The following is an 18,668-nucleotide window of genomic DNA, read 5'->3' on the forward strand; positions in this document are numbered from 1 at the left end:
CTGGACAGTCTGTGGTGCAACGTGGCGTTGGTGGATGGAGCGAGACATGATGTACCAGATGTGCTCAATTGGATTCAGGTCTGGGGAACGGGCGGGCCAGTCCATAGCATCAATGCCTTCCTCTTGCAGGAACTGCTGACACACTCCAGCCACATGAGTTCTAGCATTGTCTTGCATTAGGAGGAACCCAGGGCCAACCGCACCAGCATATGGTCTCACAAGGGGTCTGAGGATCTCATCTCGGTACCTAATGGCAGTCAGGCTACCTCTGGCGAGCACATGGAGGGCTGTGCGGCCCCCCAAAGAAATGCCACCCCACACCATGACTGACCCACCGCCAAACCGGTCATGCTGGAGGATGTTGCAGGCAGCAGAACGTTCTCCACGGCGTCTCCAGACTGTCATGTCTGTCACATGTGCTCAGTGTGAACCTGCTTTCATCTGTGAAGAGCACAGGGCGCCAGTGGCGAATTTGCCAATCTTGGTGTTCTCTGGCAAATGAAAAACGTCCTGCATGGTGTTGGGCTGTAAGCACAACCCCCACTTGAGGACGTCGGGCCCTCATGGAGACTGTGTCTGACCATTTGAGCAGACACATGCACATTTGTGGCCTGCTGGAGGTCATTTTGCAGGGCTCTGGCAGTGCTGCTCCTGCTCCTCCTTGCACAGGAGGAGGTAGCGGTCCTGCTGCTGGGTAGTTGCCCTCCTACGGCCTCCTCCACATCTCCTGATGTACTGGCCTGTCTCCTGGTAGCACCTCCATGCTCTGGACACTACGCTGACAGACACAGCAAACCTTCTTGCCACAGCTCGCATTGATGTGCCATCCTGGATGAGCTGCACTACCTGAGCCACTTGTGTGGGTTGTAGACTCCGTCTCATGCTACCACTAGAGTGAAAGCACCGCCAGTATTCAAAAGTGACCAAAACATCAGCCAGGAAGCATAGGAACTGAAGTGGTCTGTGGTTATCACCTGCAGAACCACTCCTTTATTGGGGGTGTCTTGCTAATTGCCTATAATTTCCACCTGTTGACTATTCCATTTTCACAACAGCATGCGAAATTTGTCAATCAGTGTTGCTTCCTAAGTGGACAGTTTGATTTCACAGAAGTGTGATTGACTTGGAGTTACATTGTGTTGTTTAAGTGTTCCCTTTATTTTTTTGAGCAGTGTATTATAATTAAGTCTATGATTTGATAGAGCAGTCTGACTGAGCTGTGGTAGGCAGCAGCAGGCTCGTAAATATTCATTCAAACAGCACTTTCCTGCATTTGCCAGGAGCTCTTCGCTGTGCTTCAAGCATTGCGCGGTTTATGACTTCAAGCCTATCAACTCCCGAGATTAGGCTGACAATACTATAGTGCCAGAAAGAACATCCAATAGTCAAAGGTATATGAAATACAAATGGTGTGGAGAGAAAAGTCCTAGAATTCCTACAATAACTGCAACCGAAAACTTCTTACCTGGGAATATTGAAGACCCATGTTAAGGAACCATCAGCTTTCATATGTTCTCATGTTCTGAGCAAGGAACTTAAATGTTAGCTTTTTTTTTTTTTTACATGGCAAATATTGCACTTTTACCATCTTCTCCAACACTTTGTTTTTGCATTATTTGTTCCAAATTGAACAGGTTTCATTATTTATTTGAGACTAAATTGATTGATGTATTATATTAAGTTAAAACATTAAAAAAGTGTTCCTTCCGTATTGCTGTAATTGTCATTATTACAAATATATATTTTTAAAAATTGTCTGATTAATCATTGTCTGCTTTTTTTGGGTCCTCCAATAATCAGTTTCGGCGTTGAAAAATCATAATCGGTCTACCTCTAGACCAAACCATACTAATTTGAGTGTCTTGGATTCACATTTACTATGTTATGTCCAGTCTATGAGACCAGGCTGTTATTGTGACATTGTCTGTACTAGGGCAGTTGAAGGTGTGTAGAGACTACAGATGTTAGGAGTACTAGAAGAAAGCTAAGCAGTCTTCTGACTACACCATTAACAAACGGCTTCGGTTTTCCACAATCTTTTATTTGAACAATTAAACAAAAAGAGTAGAATGCTGGAGGATTGAGATTAAAAGACAGCATATAGTTTTCAGCTTGATATCCCAACACAAGCCCTCAGCAGACAACCGTGTTAGGAAGCACAAACTAAACAGAACGACATCATTGAAGCGATTCGCCAGCACATATCCTGACCATAATCATAAAAAAGACTCAGGGATAAAATGTGTACAACAGAAAGCTTTCTGAAAGCTTTAGTGTCTGTTTCAAACCATCTTCTTCAAAACATTTTTCAGGGGGGAAAGAAAAACAAATCAAACCAACATTTACACAATGAGTATCAGATATGACCACATAGCCATCAGCACAATTGAACTAACACTTATAAGGAGTTTTATAATGATCTGAACATATCAGCTCAATTTCCTCATATGGAATGACTGAGGCATGCCGATTGAATGAATCATGAGCTGTGGCAACAGAACCTGATGCAGAGGTGAAACCAAAATTAGACAGAAGCATTAGCGCAATTATGAAAGCCAACAGGGTCAATGTGAAGTAACCTTTGGTTTCACTTGGAGATTAAAAAAAAAAAAAAACTTTACATACCCATAAGTAATAAGCAAATGACTTGTGGGAACCAAATTCTGCACGGTTTAGACTACAAAATTGCAGTCACTAACATAATACACATTTTTCAGGACAAAATATTCCACGCTAATTCATGGGAAGGGAATTATGTGGCCAATTTAAATGACACGGCTCCAAACTCAATAAAGTGTGCAACACAGAAATTGCACATGGTAAGATAACTATTTCCATTACTCAGAGTTTCCAGTCATTTCAAATAAAAGGGGATACAGGTATATTGAATAAGTCTCTGCTACCATCAGTGAGAGAACTACAAAGTGAGAAATGGGATAAAATAAGCTCTTCCTGTTGGATCTAAAATGCATGCTCTGCTATTCCACTGTGGGAAAAATGATTTCACACTGCCCCAACCTTCCAGTGGTCAGAAATGGGAAAGTGTGAGAGTCGCCTTACCAAAAGACCCATTCCCAGTTGTGTACCTCGCTTTATCTAATGGCCAAGTGTGTGTGCACACGTAGTGTGTATGTGAGAAAGTGTATACAGTATGTGAAAGATCTTTAGAAAATGGTCTTCTTTGCCCATTAAGGACATAGAGTATACAAGGGTAAACCACAATGCACCAAGTCTTCAGCAAAGTAATGTACCAGTTATATTATTTTTGTAAAGGATTAAATACTGACAGATTCTGACATTGGTTTGGTTGAAATGTCCCTTAAAATTAAACTATGGATCAAACGTAAAGGAAAAAAAATCTATATGATCAAGCAAAGACCGTGTCCAATTTATTAATTGTTGTGCTTTACCTTGGGAAATTTCGCTCAAATATCAATTTAGATGACATATAGTATAATTCTGGGGAAACGGCCATGGTATTATTGAACAAATGAAAAATAAAATTTAAGCGAAACTCAAAAAACACAATGAATAATAATGATGCAAAAGCAAGGTCTCAAACAAAAACAAACATGATTTCCTTTTGTGGGCATTTGTTGTGGGGGATTTCATTTCTAGAGCCAAGCAGCAGATGTGATCCACTTCCCCTCAACATGGACAGTCTCTCTTGCTGGAAAGGAACTGCACTCAGCCACAAAAGAGGAAATGCAAAGGTCAGGTACATTCCCATAAACTTTACAGACATTTGACTTACAGTTGTCACACTCACTGGGTTGGACTTGTACATTGAGTGGAGATTTGGATTAGAAAGCTTTGCACTGCGAACCTAAGGCAGCCCCCTTTTTCTGGTGAGTTGGGGGGTAAGGGGTCATGTGGCTGTTGTAACTCTACAACGGCAGACTGCCTATACATAGATGGAACCTTTAGACCAGAACAAGGAAAAAAATGATAAATGAAGGATGGAGGGGGGAAAGGATAGGGAAAAATGAACAAGGGCTGGTGCTTGTGGTGGAATCTCAGTCTTCACTGGTATCTCTCCAGAGTAATCAGAAATCCTTAGAACTAACAGCCACTCAGGGAGCCAAACAAGGTGACACTCAACTTGATTCAATGTCTCTTTTTTTCTCTCTTTTTTTTTTTTGCAGTTTTAAATCTTAAAATATCTGCAAGTGTGCATTAGCACATCCACATCTTGTTATTGATCAGATATATTATACGTGCACAGTAGCTTCTTTTTTTAATCATCATTTAAATCCTAAAGCGCATTAAAATTGTTTTTAGATATTCTTTCTAATTCTACACCCAGAAAACACAAGGTTCTTTCAAACAAAGCTGTTTAGTTTCAGCACACTGTAGCAGCACCTCTTCTCCTGTAATTGTTTCTATTTTTTTGATGGCTCAAGTTTTACCTAGATTTAAAAGCATCAGGAAAGTGAGGAAGGTGGAGAAGTAAGAAGAGATGGTGGCCATGAAGAGCATCTTGCCTCTGGAGTTAAAGAGACTCATTCGATAATGTTTTGCTGTTTGCTGGTGCTGGGCCTTTTTCGATGCACCCTGACAAAATTTCAACAGGTGTTTAAACTGCTGCAAATTCATTAGGACAACTCCCCTTGCTAAAAGGCAAAACACTGATTATTTTATGCCATTTTCAACAACAACAGAAAGATTGAAAAAAAAAAGTAGATTAACAAAAAAAAAAAAGATGACTTCTCTCCAGCAGCCCAACCGGACATCTGCAGCCTGGTGTTGTAGATAGATAGTTCGTCCTGTGGGTAAAGTACCCACTGTTCCCAGTCTGAACGAGGCTGTAGGTTCAGAGGCGAGTCTCAAGGTCCCCTCCCCTCAGTCCATTCAACAGTCTCTCCTCTCAGCATTAAAAAAACAGCAGTGGCACATAGAGAAGAGGAAGCCATCACAGGGAAAATATTTTACAACGTGTCCTTTTTCCCTCTAATTCTTTCAAAAAAAGATAAAAGGAAAAAGGCATTGTTGGAAACGCTGGCTCTCTGGAAAAGCAGGGACGGGGGGGAGGAAGAAAATCTTGCAAGAAGTTGGGCAGTGTTCCTGTTCATTAGTTTGTATGTATGCATGTGTATGTGCACTTGAGTGTGTATGTCTGTAGTGGGAGTGTATGTGTAAATCGAGTGTTCCTCTTGAGTGTGCATGAACGTGTGTGTGTGTGGTGTCTACAGCAGGTCGACGCGACGGTAGTACAGCAGGTAGGCAGTGCGCTCAGCAGTCTGCTTCACCACCTGGTACTGGTTGATGACCTTCACTGACTGGTCGTCAATGCGCAGCCAGCCGTTCAGACCGATGTGGAAGACATCCGTGGTGTAATGGCCGCCTGTAGCGCTGTTCCCATGGTGATAGACAACTGCGACAGGGACACACAAAATGGAAGCTTTTCAGAGGCGGAAATCAAACTGAAACGAGGAAAAATGCACTTACATGTTTGTCTCACCAAGTTATCTTAAGAGGTATGCACCAACTGGATAAGAGTGTCTGCTAAATGACTAAAATGTCCAAATGAAAAAGTAATTCTGGTATCTGGTTCTGGCTACACAAGATCAGAGCCAGTAACTAACTACTGATATCAGAAACTTTCTGGAGCACCCTAGGCATGTAGACCAGGGTTGCTAGCCTTACAGAGAGGCCACAATTTCAGTGTTTTATTGATGTAGGCATTAAATATAATGTTGTAAGCAAACTTCTATTATAATTCTTTCACATATCTGATCAAGTGTCGTAAGAATTCTTGGCAATGCATCAATCATGACCAAATGTAAAAACCTAAGTAAATACAGCAGGAGAATGTGGAAAGAAAATAACATTGTCCATTCTGTGCCCGTATTTACAGGCTGGCAACACGTGTTCCAAAATGGACTTAACGCCCTTAAAGTGAAACACTACGATACCATGAAGACCACGTTTAAAAGTGGGCTTCGGATTTAAGCCACAGTGAGTTATTACCAGCCAGAAATAACTCATTAAGTTGAGTAAACATGGCAATCTTGTTAGAGCCGTTTGATTTGGACACAGAACTAGATTCAGGCGGTAACTCATTCTTTGTACTGAAACCATAAGCTACTATAGGCAAGGAGTAACATCATTACCCCCTCATCTGACAACAGATATGTGCAACCACAACTGAATGGTTGGTTTAACTGGAGGGAAACAAGAAATACCCGTGTGTAGTTGAGACAACTTTCCCCCTAAGTGCTTGATTGCATAGGTTCACCTTTTCACTGGCGGCAGAATTTTAAAGTGGCATGAATGAAGTTTCCAAAGGCGCTTATATGACATATTTACTAAACTGTTATGTTATCATATTACACACTGTAGCATGAGTAGCATGAGACCTTTTCATCAAGACTTTCTCTGTCCCATGGGCCAGATGGTCAGAGACTAGGCAAAACCTTTACCTCCAGGATCTTACAGTAAAAGATTAACTGCACCGCTATAGCAACAGTTGCTAGGGATTACTCTACTAACATATTTTTGACAAGTAAGGAAAGCCTTTTTCTGCTCTGAAAGGAAAATAAACGGCTGAAGACAATTTACCTCCAAACTACAGGGAGATTAAAAGGACCCCCATATCCACAGTGGAGGTTGTCTCTGTTTAAACTGGTCAGTGAGGCGTGAAGAGAGAGGAGGAGGGGGCAGGAGAACTACATGCTGAATGAGCTGCTGGAAATAACAGTTAACTGAACACTGGCCACTCACACCTACACCAGACAGCAGCACAGTGGAGATGTTTTCATTGAGCAGGCAGAGCTCCCTAATGAAGGCCCACTTTTATTCCCTTTGGTCCTGCCAGGGAGGAGGTTATAGGGGTGAGGGGGCAGGGCTGTGGTAAAGTCTGGGGCAATGCTCTAGTCTAGAAAACACTTCACCTGCACCTTTCTCCATAGACAAATCATAATACTGTCCAGTACATTAAACAGGTATGTTAACACTCTAGAATTTGGTAGGGCATAGAGAAATTTGCAGAAACAGCATTTTGCTCCCACTAAAAGTTTCTAAACATGGTTTGAGTCAACCTTTCCTGAAATTGACCCTTCGCTAAGCCCCACATCCCTTGGTTACTGTTAAGAAACAGACTACACATTGCTAGTCAAGAAACCTGGGTAGGCTATGTTGTGGTGGACTGTCATTACAATTTCTTCACAGGAACCTGATAAAATTATGTTTATAGTGTAACTAAATGGCTCTGAATTCACTGTCAGCATGCAGTCAAAGCTATAACACTTTTTGGAGCTAAATAGATCTTTCAAATCTTATCCTGATGTCAACAGCAGATTCATAACATTGCTAACTTATCTAACTAACATACATTAAGTGGCTAGCTAGCATTAGCAACGTTTGGTGGTCAATGAGACAGAACTACCTATGAACTACCTATACAGAACTACCTAGAACTAACTATGTAACATAAGTATCATTTCAGATTTGATAAATTGGGGCGGCAGGGTAGCCTAGGGGTTAGAGCGTTGGACTAGTAACTGGAAGGTTGCAAGTTCAAATCCCCGTGCTAACAAGGTACAAATCTGTCATTCTGCCCCTGAACAGGCAGTTAACCCACTGTTCCTAGGCCGTCATTGAAAATAAGAATTTGTTCTTCACTGACTTGCCAAGTTAACTAGAAATAAAGGTAAATAAATTAAAACAAATAGGCTCTGTATTTCAGGAATCACAGTACCAAGTTCTATTCTATTATTTAGCCATTTAATTAGTATTATTATTTTTAAATAATGAAAACTCAAGTTTTTGCTATAGCCCTCATTGCCATTCATGAGATTTTAGTGTGAGCTTGTCTGAGGAGTGGGACTTGACAACTATTGCTTTCCATTGATTGCTGAAAATTATTGGGTGTGGCTTAGTGAAGGGTCAATTGAGTAGTCCAAAACATAACATTTTTCCAAGAGCAAAGTCATGACTCCAAGAAGTTCAATCTGCTTCTTATCAAAAACACAGCTGCCGAAGCAAGACTTCCAAGGTAACTCAACTCAAAAGGATCAATATTATCAGTCACTGAGATAGCATGTGGAGTAAACCGAGTATGAAAGGAAACCTCAGTGCGAGTCTGAACACATCGAAAGAGAATCCTATGAACTATTGAACTTAATGTTTGAATACATCTTATGCTTGACTATATATGTTGTTGCCTGTAGCATAGGGCCAATGCCCTATTACTGCATATAATTGAATGATTATGACCATTTGTGTGACAATGTGGGTGTAGAAGGAGAGGTCTGTAGTTGATCATAAATCAGTATATTTAGTACATACCTGCAAAGAGCCTGTAGGTTCTTTGGCCTTTGAATATTTTACTCCGCACCCCTGAAGAGAGAAGATCTAAGGAGAGACAAATTAATAAAGTACAGCCAGATCACAGAGAGATACAAAATGTATAAGATACTCCCTCAGAGCACCATCAATTATAGTTATTTGGGTCTGTGTGCCATGAAAGCCAGCCTGTCTAAATAAAGGTGGCTATAAAAATACACCAGCGTAGCGTTTGGTAAATCGTACGCAGAATGCTGGCAGGCTGCCACTCCCTACTTTTTATAATTTATACACCGCAGGAGACCCAAAACGCTGGACCCAGTTTACATTGGAACGAACCAGGGATTCTCTTCACATTCTGATGCTTATTCTGTAAATCTACAGTACTAATATCCTCAAGCTCCTGGGACCTTGTCTGTGGGGATTTGGTAGACGTGCCGTTAGGATTACTTACAAAAACCCCACATGAACCTCCTACATGGGACAGATGGAAACAGAGGCTCCCTCAGATATTAATGACATGTTGACCTGACATGGTATTTTTGTTGGGGGGGGTCCTCTATAAATATTTCCTCCGTGTGCTGTGGGTTCAGGGCTTGTAGGGTAGGCCGGGCAGAGCAGTAAACATAGGCAGGCTGGCTGGCAAGCACAGGACTGATGAGGTGTAAAGTTGTGTGAGGTTGGGTGTTTGGGCTGAATGAGGAGGCCTTTAACAGTATGAGGTCAACCCACAAATAATCTCTCCCTGCCGCTGATGACGACTTCCCAGCACTTTGCCGGCACCCTCGTTTAAATACGCAATGTCAGATAAGTGAGCTAAACCTGTGTGTGTCTAACTAGGACCCAGATTGTGGAAAGACCCGTCTTTACTGGAATATGATCAGATGCTGACTGAAGTGTGTTATGAACGATTGCCTTTCTCACCCAGGGTTCAGAGAGCTTCACACACATTCAATAGTGTTAATTCAATAATTGGGGCATGTGTTTTAAGTGGGGACTTCACCCAATGGTTTGTGGAGGCTTTTCAGTGATTCATGTACCTTTGCTGATCTCCAGGTCTACAGGGTAATCAATGTTCTTGATCAGTTTCTGACAGCCTCCAGTCTTCTCAAACACAAATCTCTTGAGATGGAGCACCAGCACTGGAGGGAGCTCCTCTAGGGTCACTCTCCGGCTGATCTCAATCTGCAAACACAGGAGAGATTATCAAACTGAGCCCAGGGACCATTTGACACAGTGGAGCCACATCAAACAGCTAATATAAACCAGTACAGGATCTCCCAATTTATCCAGGGATTAGACTCTGAACAAAACCAGCACACACTGTCACACAGGCCTACACCAAGAGCCTGCTGTGAGCTTTGATCTAGTCACTTGTGAATCACTGGGGTTTTACACCTTCACTGTCAGAACCAGACAGTGACCCCAACTACCAGCTACTTCTAAAATGATATCAAGGTACTGTAACAACTGTCTTGTAAAATAAAAGCTGATGAGGTTGGTAAACAACACAGCTGTCCAACAGATGTTGCCCTCACCAGTTTTGTTTCCATACAGAAGACGCAGGCAAGGCACATTTGTCTTCTTATACTGTGGCTTTAAAACAATGTGTTTTCACCAGGCAGCTCAGTCAGAGAGGACATGAAGCATAAACAATGCTTTAGAGTCCACACGCACAACACAGTCCTCAGTCTATTAAGAGAAACAAGGCCAATGGGAAGACGATCTGTTAAGAGTCCGACTACTTCAGCCCATTAGAAGGGGCCCATCAAGGGGAGAGTGCTTTGTGTACTGGAGTGTGCTGCTGAGCATTCCAAATACTCCAGTTAAAAGAAACGAGACACCACAGTAACTAATATTCTCATTGTCTAAACACTACATTTTTTACTTTTAACTGCCAACATGCCCACATCCTTGTTTCGGATTGCAGAAGAAAAACAAATGGAAATCAATTGGAGGTTTTCAAAGCAGCATTCAAGTTTGGATCAACATACTTCAACTAATTGCATGTGGGGGAAAAACCAAGCGATTGAGCATGAAATCAGAATTACTGATATGCAAACACATCCAAGCCTTGTAATGGTTTAGTAGTAGCATTGGTGTACTGTGTGTAAGACCCTTACCTCCTGCTTGGTTTTAGTGGTGTAGCCCTGAACTGACTCCCGTGCCACCAGGGTCTCCAGGGCCTCCTGAACGGTGCGGATCTTCTCTGACTGGATGTCCAGCTGCAGGGTGAAGAAGGGCTGCAGGGTGGCTGACTCCTTAGAGTTCTGCTGGTACACCACCGACCTGCATAGGACAGAAAGTCAAATATACCCCACTTCAGACAATGAAATACAATGCATACAAGGACATTACACAAAGCTTCATACAGTAATGGGTTTTGAGTGTCTCAACATCTTGACCTCAGAAAACAGCATCACAGCTTTGAAGGAAAGTGTATGGGTCATACTACAGATTCGCTCTACATGTCTCTCCAAACTACACCTTTATGAATCATCTCCTCTCCTTCCTCAAATTCTCCTTAGTGGCAGAAACTGATCCAAAATGTTCAAATGGCAAAAACAACTCCAACATTCATAGCCCTCTGACAGCCATATGAGTGAAGTGGTCATGCTAATCTCTTTAAATTTTGAAAATCATTTCAACCTTGCTCCAATGATTCCCCTCAACCAAACCAATTATCCTGACTTGAGTAGCAGAAAAAGTGAATGTAGCTGAACTCAGTGGGTATGCATAGTTCAACCAAGACCTTCCTGAAGGTCTGCCCTTATGTCCATTTACTTTAACTACTCTCTTTTTTCAGAGAAAAATAATCCTCTGAAGTGATCTGTAACCCAGTCAGGCCAGGCGTGTGCCAGATCAGAACCTCGGAGAGAAGAACCTCAGAGAGCATGTCATTTGGCCCAGGCACACCCTCACAGGTCCAAAACTTTCAAAGTTGTTTTGTGATTCTTTCTTTGCTAGAGTGTGTGTCTCACGCCTCGCTGTCCAGGCCACCGACCATAGGCCGGGCCACAATGGCTGTTATTCTGAAGAGTGCTTCTGGAGCAAAGAAAGCCCAGAGCCAGCTGGTGGCAGGCCTGTTTGGGATGGCATCCTCAGCTGAGGTTGGAGCTGGGGGCCCAGAGGTGGTGCCAGGGCAACCAGCCCAAGGGGGCCCAGATAAAGATGGCACTATACGCTCTGTTCTCCTGTCATACCAAGCACCTGTGCCACAGCCAATAAAAAGAAGGGCAAGGACACCACTGGTGCCACAGTTCTGCTGCTGGGCTTTAAGAAAAATAAGCTCTGGGCAGGGAGAAAAGAAACACTCAGTGGCTGACCATCACTCCTGCTTCATGTGGGAGAAGCCAGGTGTCTTTCCAAGCCTCAGGCTTTTCTTCCAAGGAAATAGTAGTAAAGGCTTTGGGTCCACCAAAACATTGACTTGACTATATCGTCATGAACAGCATTAAGTTTCCATTATAAGCAACACCTCACATGTAAAGAAACTGTGCATGAGTTTCCTGACACCTCACAAGTCAACGGTGTTACCCTACCGGATGTGCCCTCCGAATATGTCAGTGATAGGGGTGCGGACAAAGTCAGCTTGACGGGTAATGGAGGTCTTGTTTCGGGGGCCCACTTGCTCCCATTCGTCCTCGCTCCCCTCCTCCTTATCAGCAACATCGTCATCCACACCTGACTGGGACTCTGGGCCGTTGGGTGTGGGGGCTTCTGATCAAGACAGGAGAAGAGACAACTGATTTAGAACCACAGTCAATGGAAATCATAGAGCAGATCCAGCTTCAGCAGTGAGGCCAAAGAACATAAGGAAATTATGTGAAATGAAAATGGACTAGATCAGGTTAAGTTCATAAGCAGAGAGCACGTGTAAATAGATAATTGTAAGACCTCATGCATCAGATTTAGACCATGGCACTACTTACTCTCTTCCTGAGGGGAGAAGAGCTTTTTCAAAGCCAGCATCTCCTCATGCAGTCCGTTGAGGGTGAAACCCAGGTACTCCTCCGCATCCTCCTGTCGACCCTGACAGAGAACGCACAACCATCAGCACTAATGAGACCACGGTGCCAAGAGAGCCTCCGCTCTAATGCAACACCACTGCCTCAGCTGTTACTGAGCATCAGGACAGGACATCAGTGTGCACATGGCACAGGTGAGATACAATCTAAACCGCATAGGGAATGCCTGCCTCAAAAGCTCTCTCATTCCATTTGGAATAGCTTTTTTAATTACACTTCATATGATTATGAACCAGTAATGAGTCAGCATGTCTCATGCACCAACGGATGAATATTTGTACATGTATCCATGTACTGTACCATCCAGACAGGTACAGACTGAATGTCTCCGGTGCATAGACTCAAGTGTACTGATGAGAATGTGGAATTTGACATAAAACCAGTGTCAGGAAACAGGCGATACACAGTGTTTCAGTTTAATTGCTCTAATTCAGGGCTTGTGAAGTTATACTTAGGCTAAATATAAGCCTTCCACAACCATAAGAGCCACTAATAATTTAATTATTTTATCAAAAATAGTTCACCTGCTTTTTTGCAATAATCACTGATCTAGCTTACAAGTCAGTCTGTGAAAATAACATTTTTGTAACAAATTTAACCAGAACCATGTATAATGCACATTCACTAATAATTACTAACTTGTAGCAGGCATTATAGAACATTAACACAGGTCTCAAACAATCACTCAAGCCCATGTGCTACAGAGTAGCCAGTTAATCTTTATATTTCAAGTTTAGCCAACTTGGGCCTATTTGCTGGCTAACAAGGTATAATTGTTATGAACACACCATTCTGTCTGTTTCCAACAGTTTGAAAAGCATGCTAGCCTGTCCACTTTGTTCAGACGTTGAAATCATGTAGCCTACCTTATTTCTCAGAATTAGAATTCCTTATATTTGTGTTTTTTGCTTATTGCACAATTATAAAACAGACTAGACAGCTAGTTTAACAGTCTCTGGCTAAAATGCTGAACACACATTTTCCAGAACCAATGTTCATTGATACTCCTGTTAGTAGTGTCTGCTCTGTGAGCAACTTGAGGAGTTGAGACATAAAAAAGGTATCATTTAGAAAGGTTAACTTCCTCTATTACAGTAAAATAAATGTCTCAATGTGTTTCAGTCTCCATATGACCAATTCTGTTGGACCAAACCACAAAATGGCAAGTTGAAAACGGTTTGTCAGAGTGGAAGAAGTGATCTCTCATCTTTGTTGTTGTGAGTGGCAGGGAGAGGGACTTAGTGTGTGTGTAAATGATGCATACAGCACAGAGGGAGCAAAGGAGACTAGACCAAAAATAAAACATGACAAAATAAAACATGACAACAAGCGGACATTCTGGTCAGACTCCGGAGACGGGCACATCGTGCACCACTCCCTAGCATTCTTCTCGCCAATGTCCAGTCTCTTGACAACAAGGTTGATGAAATCCGAGCAAGGGTAGCATTCCAGAGGGACATCAGAGACGAACGTTCTTTGCTTCACGGAAACATGGCTCACTGGAGAGACGCTATCGGAGGCTGTGCAGCCAGCGGGTTTCTCCACGCATCGCGCCGACAGAAACAAACATCTTTCTGGTAAGAAGAGGGGCGGGGGCATATGCCTTATGGCTAACGAGACATGGTGTGACGAAAGAAACATACAGGAACTCAAATCCTTCTGTTCACCGGATTTAGAATTCCTCACAATCAAATGTAGACCGCATTATCTACCAAGAGAATTCTCTTCGATTATAATCACAGCCGTATATATCCCCCCCCCCCAAGCAGACACATCGATGGCTCTGAACAAACTTGATTTGACTCTTTGCAAACTGGAATCCATTTATCCGGAGGCTGCATTCATTGTAGCTGGGGATTTTAACAAGGCTAATCTGAAAACAAGACTCCCTAAATTTTATCAGCATATCGATTGCGCAGCATATCGATTGCGTATCAGCATATCGATTGGAAAAACCTTGGATCATTGTTACTCTAACTTCCGCGACGCATATAAGGCCCTGCCCCGCCCTCCTTTCGGAAAAGCTGACCACGACTCCATTTTGTTGATCCCTGCCTACAGACAGAAACTAAACAAGAGGCTCCCACGCTGAGGTCTGTCCAACGCTGGTCCGACCAAGCTGACTCCACACTCCAAGACTGCTTCCATCACGTGGACTGGGAGATGTTTCGTATTGCGTCAGATAACAATATTGACGAATACGCTGATTCGGTGTGCGAGTTCATTAGAACGTGCGTTGAAGATGTCGTTCCCATAGCAACGATTAAAACATTCCCTAACCAGAAACCGTGGATTGATGGCAGCATTCGCGTGAAACTGAAAACGCGAACCACTGCTTTTAAATCAGGGCAGGGTGACTGGTAACATGACCGAACACAAACAGTGCAGCTATTCCCTCCGCAAGGCTATCAAACAAGCTAAGCGTCAGTACAGAGACAAAGTAGAATCTCAAGTCAACGGCTCAGACACAAGAGGCATGTGGCAGGGTCTACAGTCAATCACGGACTACAAGAAGAAATCCAGCCCAGTCACGGACCAGGATGTCTTGCTCCCAGGCAGACTAAATAACTTTTTTGCCCGCTTTGAGGACAATACAGTGCCACTGACACGGCCTGCAACAAAAACATGCGGACTCTCCTTCACTGCAGCCGAGGTGAGTAAGACATTTAAACGTGTTAACCCTCACAAGGCTGCAGGCCCAGACGGCATCCCCAGCCGCGCCCTCAGAGCATGCGCAGACCAGCTGGCCGGTGTGTTTACGGACATATTCAATCAATCCCTATACCAGTCTGCTGTTCCCAAGAAAGCTAAGGTAACTGAGCTAAACGACTACCGCCCCGTAGCACTCACTTCCGTCATCATGAAGTGCTTTGAGAGACTAGTCAAGGACCATATCACCTCCACCCTACCTGACACCCTAGACCCACTCCAATTTGCTTACCGCCCAAATAGGTCCACAGACGATGCAATCTCAACCACACTGCCCTAACCCATCTGGACAAGAGGAATACCTATGTGAGAATGCTGTTCATCGACTACAGCTCGGCATTCAACACCATAGTACCCTCCAAGCTCGTCATCAAGCTCGAGACCCTGGGTCTCGACCCCGCCCTGTGCAACTGGGTACTGGACTTCCTGACGGGCCGCCCGTCACAACAGTGGTAGGCTTGATTACCAACAACGACGAGACGGCCTACAGGGAGGAGGTGAGGGCTCTCGGAGTGTGGTGTCAGGAAAATAACCTCACACTCAACGTCAACAAAACTAAGGAGATGATTGTGGACTTCAGGAAACAGCAGAGGGAACACCCCCCTATCCACATCGATGGAACAGTAGTGGAGAGGGTAGCAAGTTTTAAGTTCCTCGGCATACACATCACAGACAAACTGAATTGGTCCACTCACACAGACAGCGTCGCGAAGAAGGCGCAGCAGCGCCTCTTCAACCTCAGGAGGCTGAAGAAATTCGGCTTGTCACCAAAAGCACTCACAAACTTCTACAGATGCACAATCGAGAGCATCCTGGCGGGCTGTATCACCGCCTGGTACGGCAACTGCTCCGCCCTCAACCGTAAGGCTCTCCAGAGGGTAGTGAGGTCTGCACAACGCATCACCGGGGGCAAACTACCTGCCCTCCAGGACACCTACACCACCCGATGTTACAGGAAGGCCATAAAGATCATCAACGACATCAACCACCCGAGCCACTGCCTGTTCACCCCGCTATCATCCAGAAGGCGAGGTCAGTACAGGTGCATCAAAGCTGGGACCGAGAGACTGAAAAACAGCTTCTATCTCAAGGCCATCAGACTGTTAAACAGCCACCACTAACATTGAGTGGCTACTGCCAACACACTGTCAATGACACTGACTCTACTCCAGCCACTTTAATCATGGGAATTGATGGGAAATGTAAATATATCACTAGCCACTTTAAACAATGCTACCTTATATAATGTTACTTACCCTACATTATTAATCTCATATGCATACGTATATACTGTACTCTATATCATCGACTGCATCCTCATGTAATACATGTATCACTTGCCACTTTAACTATGCCACTTTTTTACATACTCATCTCATATGTATATACTGTACTCGATACCATCTACTGTATCTTGCCTATGCTGCTCTGTACCATCACTCATTCATATATCCTTAATCCCCTTACACTGTGTATAAGAGAGTAGTTTTGGAATTGTTAGTTAGATTACTTGTTGGTTGTTACTGCATTGTCGGGAAGCACAAGCATTTTGCTACACTCGCATTAACATCTGCTAACCATGTGTATGTGACAAATAAAATTTGATTTGACATAAAAAAAAGACTGTTGCGATATTCTGCGCTAAAACATTCAAATGAATAAAATACATCTCCCAGTCCTAATTGCGAGTACAACCTCAGAGTACACATTACTCATTTTACAGGCCGAAGGTAAAGCTTGGTCTGGATGCCCAATGGCTTTACCTTCTCCGAGAGACTAGACTTGATGAGGGTGAGGAGTCTGTAGATGTAGTTGGGTTCAAAAGGAGCACCTGGGCGAATGTCTTTTATCATCTTTTCACCAGCAGCTATGGAAAAAGCAACAAGGAACATATCAAATGAACATCAACAGGAAATACAATAAACTCTAGCTCTTTTAGAAGATGCTGACAGACAGCTTACCTTGCTGTTTGGCTTTGGATGGCACAGGCATATTGTTGAACTCATTCACAAGCCTTACACTGGAGGGAGAAACCAGGTCAGGGAGTTGTAATCAGCAAAGGAAGTACACACTCAATCCAATGCAGCGGGAACACATTAACACCTTCTCTCAATACTCTTAACACAGTTTAACCAATTTAGTTCAGGCAGGAATTTGTTGTCGCTGCTTATTTGCACACAAACAAGACTTCTATTAATTGTGAGATTTGACTTTTAAAAACAGCCAGTCAGCTCCCAGGGAGAGAGGCTACTTACAAGTTGTCCATCATGGGTGTGGAAGTACAGGGTCTCTGGGTGTCATTGAACAGCGGAATGGACTTCAACAGGTGATACATGGGGGGGCAAGCAATCAGGGCCTGCAATGTCTTGGGGGTGGCAGTCAAGGGCAAAATCACCTCATTGGAACACTAAATACAGACATTTATTGTAATTTTGTTCATGACATGTGATTCAAGCATTTCACATGCAACTGAGAAAAGGATACAGCATTGATATAGCACCAGTTTCCCCTGTTGATCAGTCCTCTTGGTTGCAAAGACACTGGTTTGTGTATCAACTTCACATTCTCAATTAGTTCTGGGGATTCAAAGAAGTACACATGATTTTGAACTCACATCCCTTACTAAAATCAAACAAAAAGTTCAAATAGAAGCTAGTTTGTAAACCTCAGGCAAAAAATAATATCAATTTACACCATGTGCTATATAGATCGTGTCCCTTCTTCCAACTCTGCATCATATGACAGTGGCACACAAGGCTGGTTTGTCAGAACAAGGAGATACTGTGCCACGCCTAGGAAGGGAGACTGTCACTGGCAACACAGCTTCCATGGTAACGTGGACAGACATTCCAACATAGAAAATATCAGACCACCACCACATAATCACATTATGGGAAAACAATGGGTTAAAAATAGCAAGCAGTTTTTTGATAGTTCCGCCTACTTACATATCATAATATGAACCTCAATGATAGAAACATGTTTTTTTTTTAATAGATAACAGGTTTGCTAAAAGTGAAACAATCATTCCAGGAGAGAAGAGAAATAGTTTGCCTAAACAGTAAAGGCACACTCCAGATGAGATATGATCGTATACAGGGTTGGAAATCAAAATGAGATGTGGTAGTGGTGACACCAGTAAGGGGTCCTATAATAGCTTCCTGTTAATTTCCTGACAGGAGCGCGCTGTCTGAGCACTGTATTGTGGGTACAAAATAAGCCTTTCCACTGAACGGTGAAGGCAACCACATGGAGCCTGGTTTAATTATTTACAGCCGTAGAGCACAGGAAACCATCAGGTTTATCTAGACAGAAGCACATTAGAATGCCCAGAAGCCCTCTCTCATAAATACCTCAGATGAAAAATCCCACTTTACAAAAAGGATGACAGGCTTAAGTAACCCACTGAGAAGGCCTCTCTGTATATTTCTTCCAGACACAGGACTACATCCATGAGGCCTGAGGAAGCCAAGGGTCATACCACTGAGTGAGACAAGCAATAATCCCGTCAAGACAAAAAACACATATTATCCAGACATGGCAAACCCCCCTGCCACAGGCTGTTTAAAACCACCAGTGTACCCTGTGTGGTCTCAACACCTGGAGGCTGTTGTTGGGAAATTAGTAATCAGGATATGATCCTAC

General features: G+C 43.2%; 1 protein-coding gene across 2 annotated transcripts in view; it reads right to left on the bottom strand.

The window, feature by feature from the left end:
- Positions 1-2,020: 2,020 nt before the first annotated feature.
- The window catches only part of LOC112263704 (ubiquitin carboxyl-terminal hydrolase 10), a 33,944-nt gene continuing 17,296 nt past the window's right edge, over positions 2,021-18,668 (bottom strand). For both annotated transcript variants that reach the window (XM_024440227.2, XM_024440226.2), the window contains 10 exons: positions 17,508-17,599; positions 17,279-17,388; positions 16,985-17,043; positions 16,787-16,890; positions 12,219-12,318; positions 11,829-12,006; positions 10,410-10,575; positions 9,327-9,471; positions 8,290-8,355; positions 2,021-5,374 (listed from right to left, as the gene is read on the bottom strand). In XM_024440227.2, the coding sequence (XP_024295995.2) occupies positions 5,187-5,374; positions 8,290-8,355; positions 9,327-9,471; positions 10,410-10,575; positions 11,829-12,006; positions 12,219-12,318; positions 16,787-16,890; positions 16,985-17,043; positions 17,279-17,388; positions 17,508-17,599 (1,208 nt within the window). In that variant the 3' untranslated portion in view covers positions 2,021-5,186. The remainder of the gene's footprint in view (positions 5,375-8,289; positions 8,356-9,326; positions 9,472-10,409; positions 10,576-11,828; positions 12,007-12,218; positions 12,319-16,786; positions 16,891-16,984; positions 17,044-17,278; positions 17,389-17,507; positions 17,600-18,668) is intronic.

The sequence above is a fragment of the Oncorhynchus tshawytscha genome, linkage group LG12 (assembly GCF_018296145.1).
Source record: "Oncorhynchus tshawytscha isolate Ot180627B linkage group LG12, Otsh_v2.0, whole genome shotgun sequence".
NCBI lineage: Eukaryota > Metazoa > Chordata > Actinopteri > Salmoniformes > Salmonidae > Oncorhynchus > Oncorhynchus tshawytscha.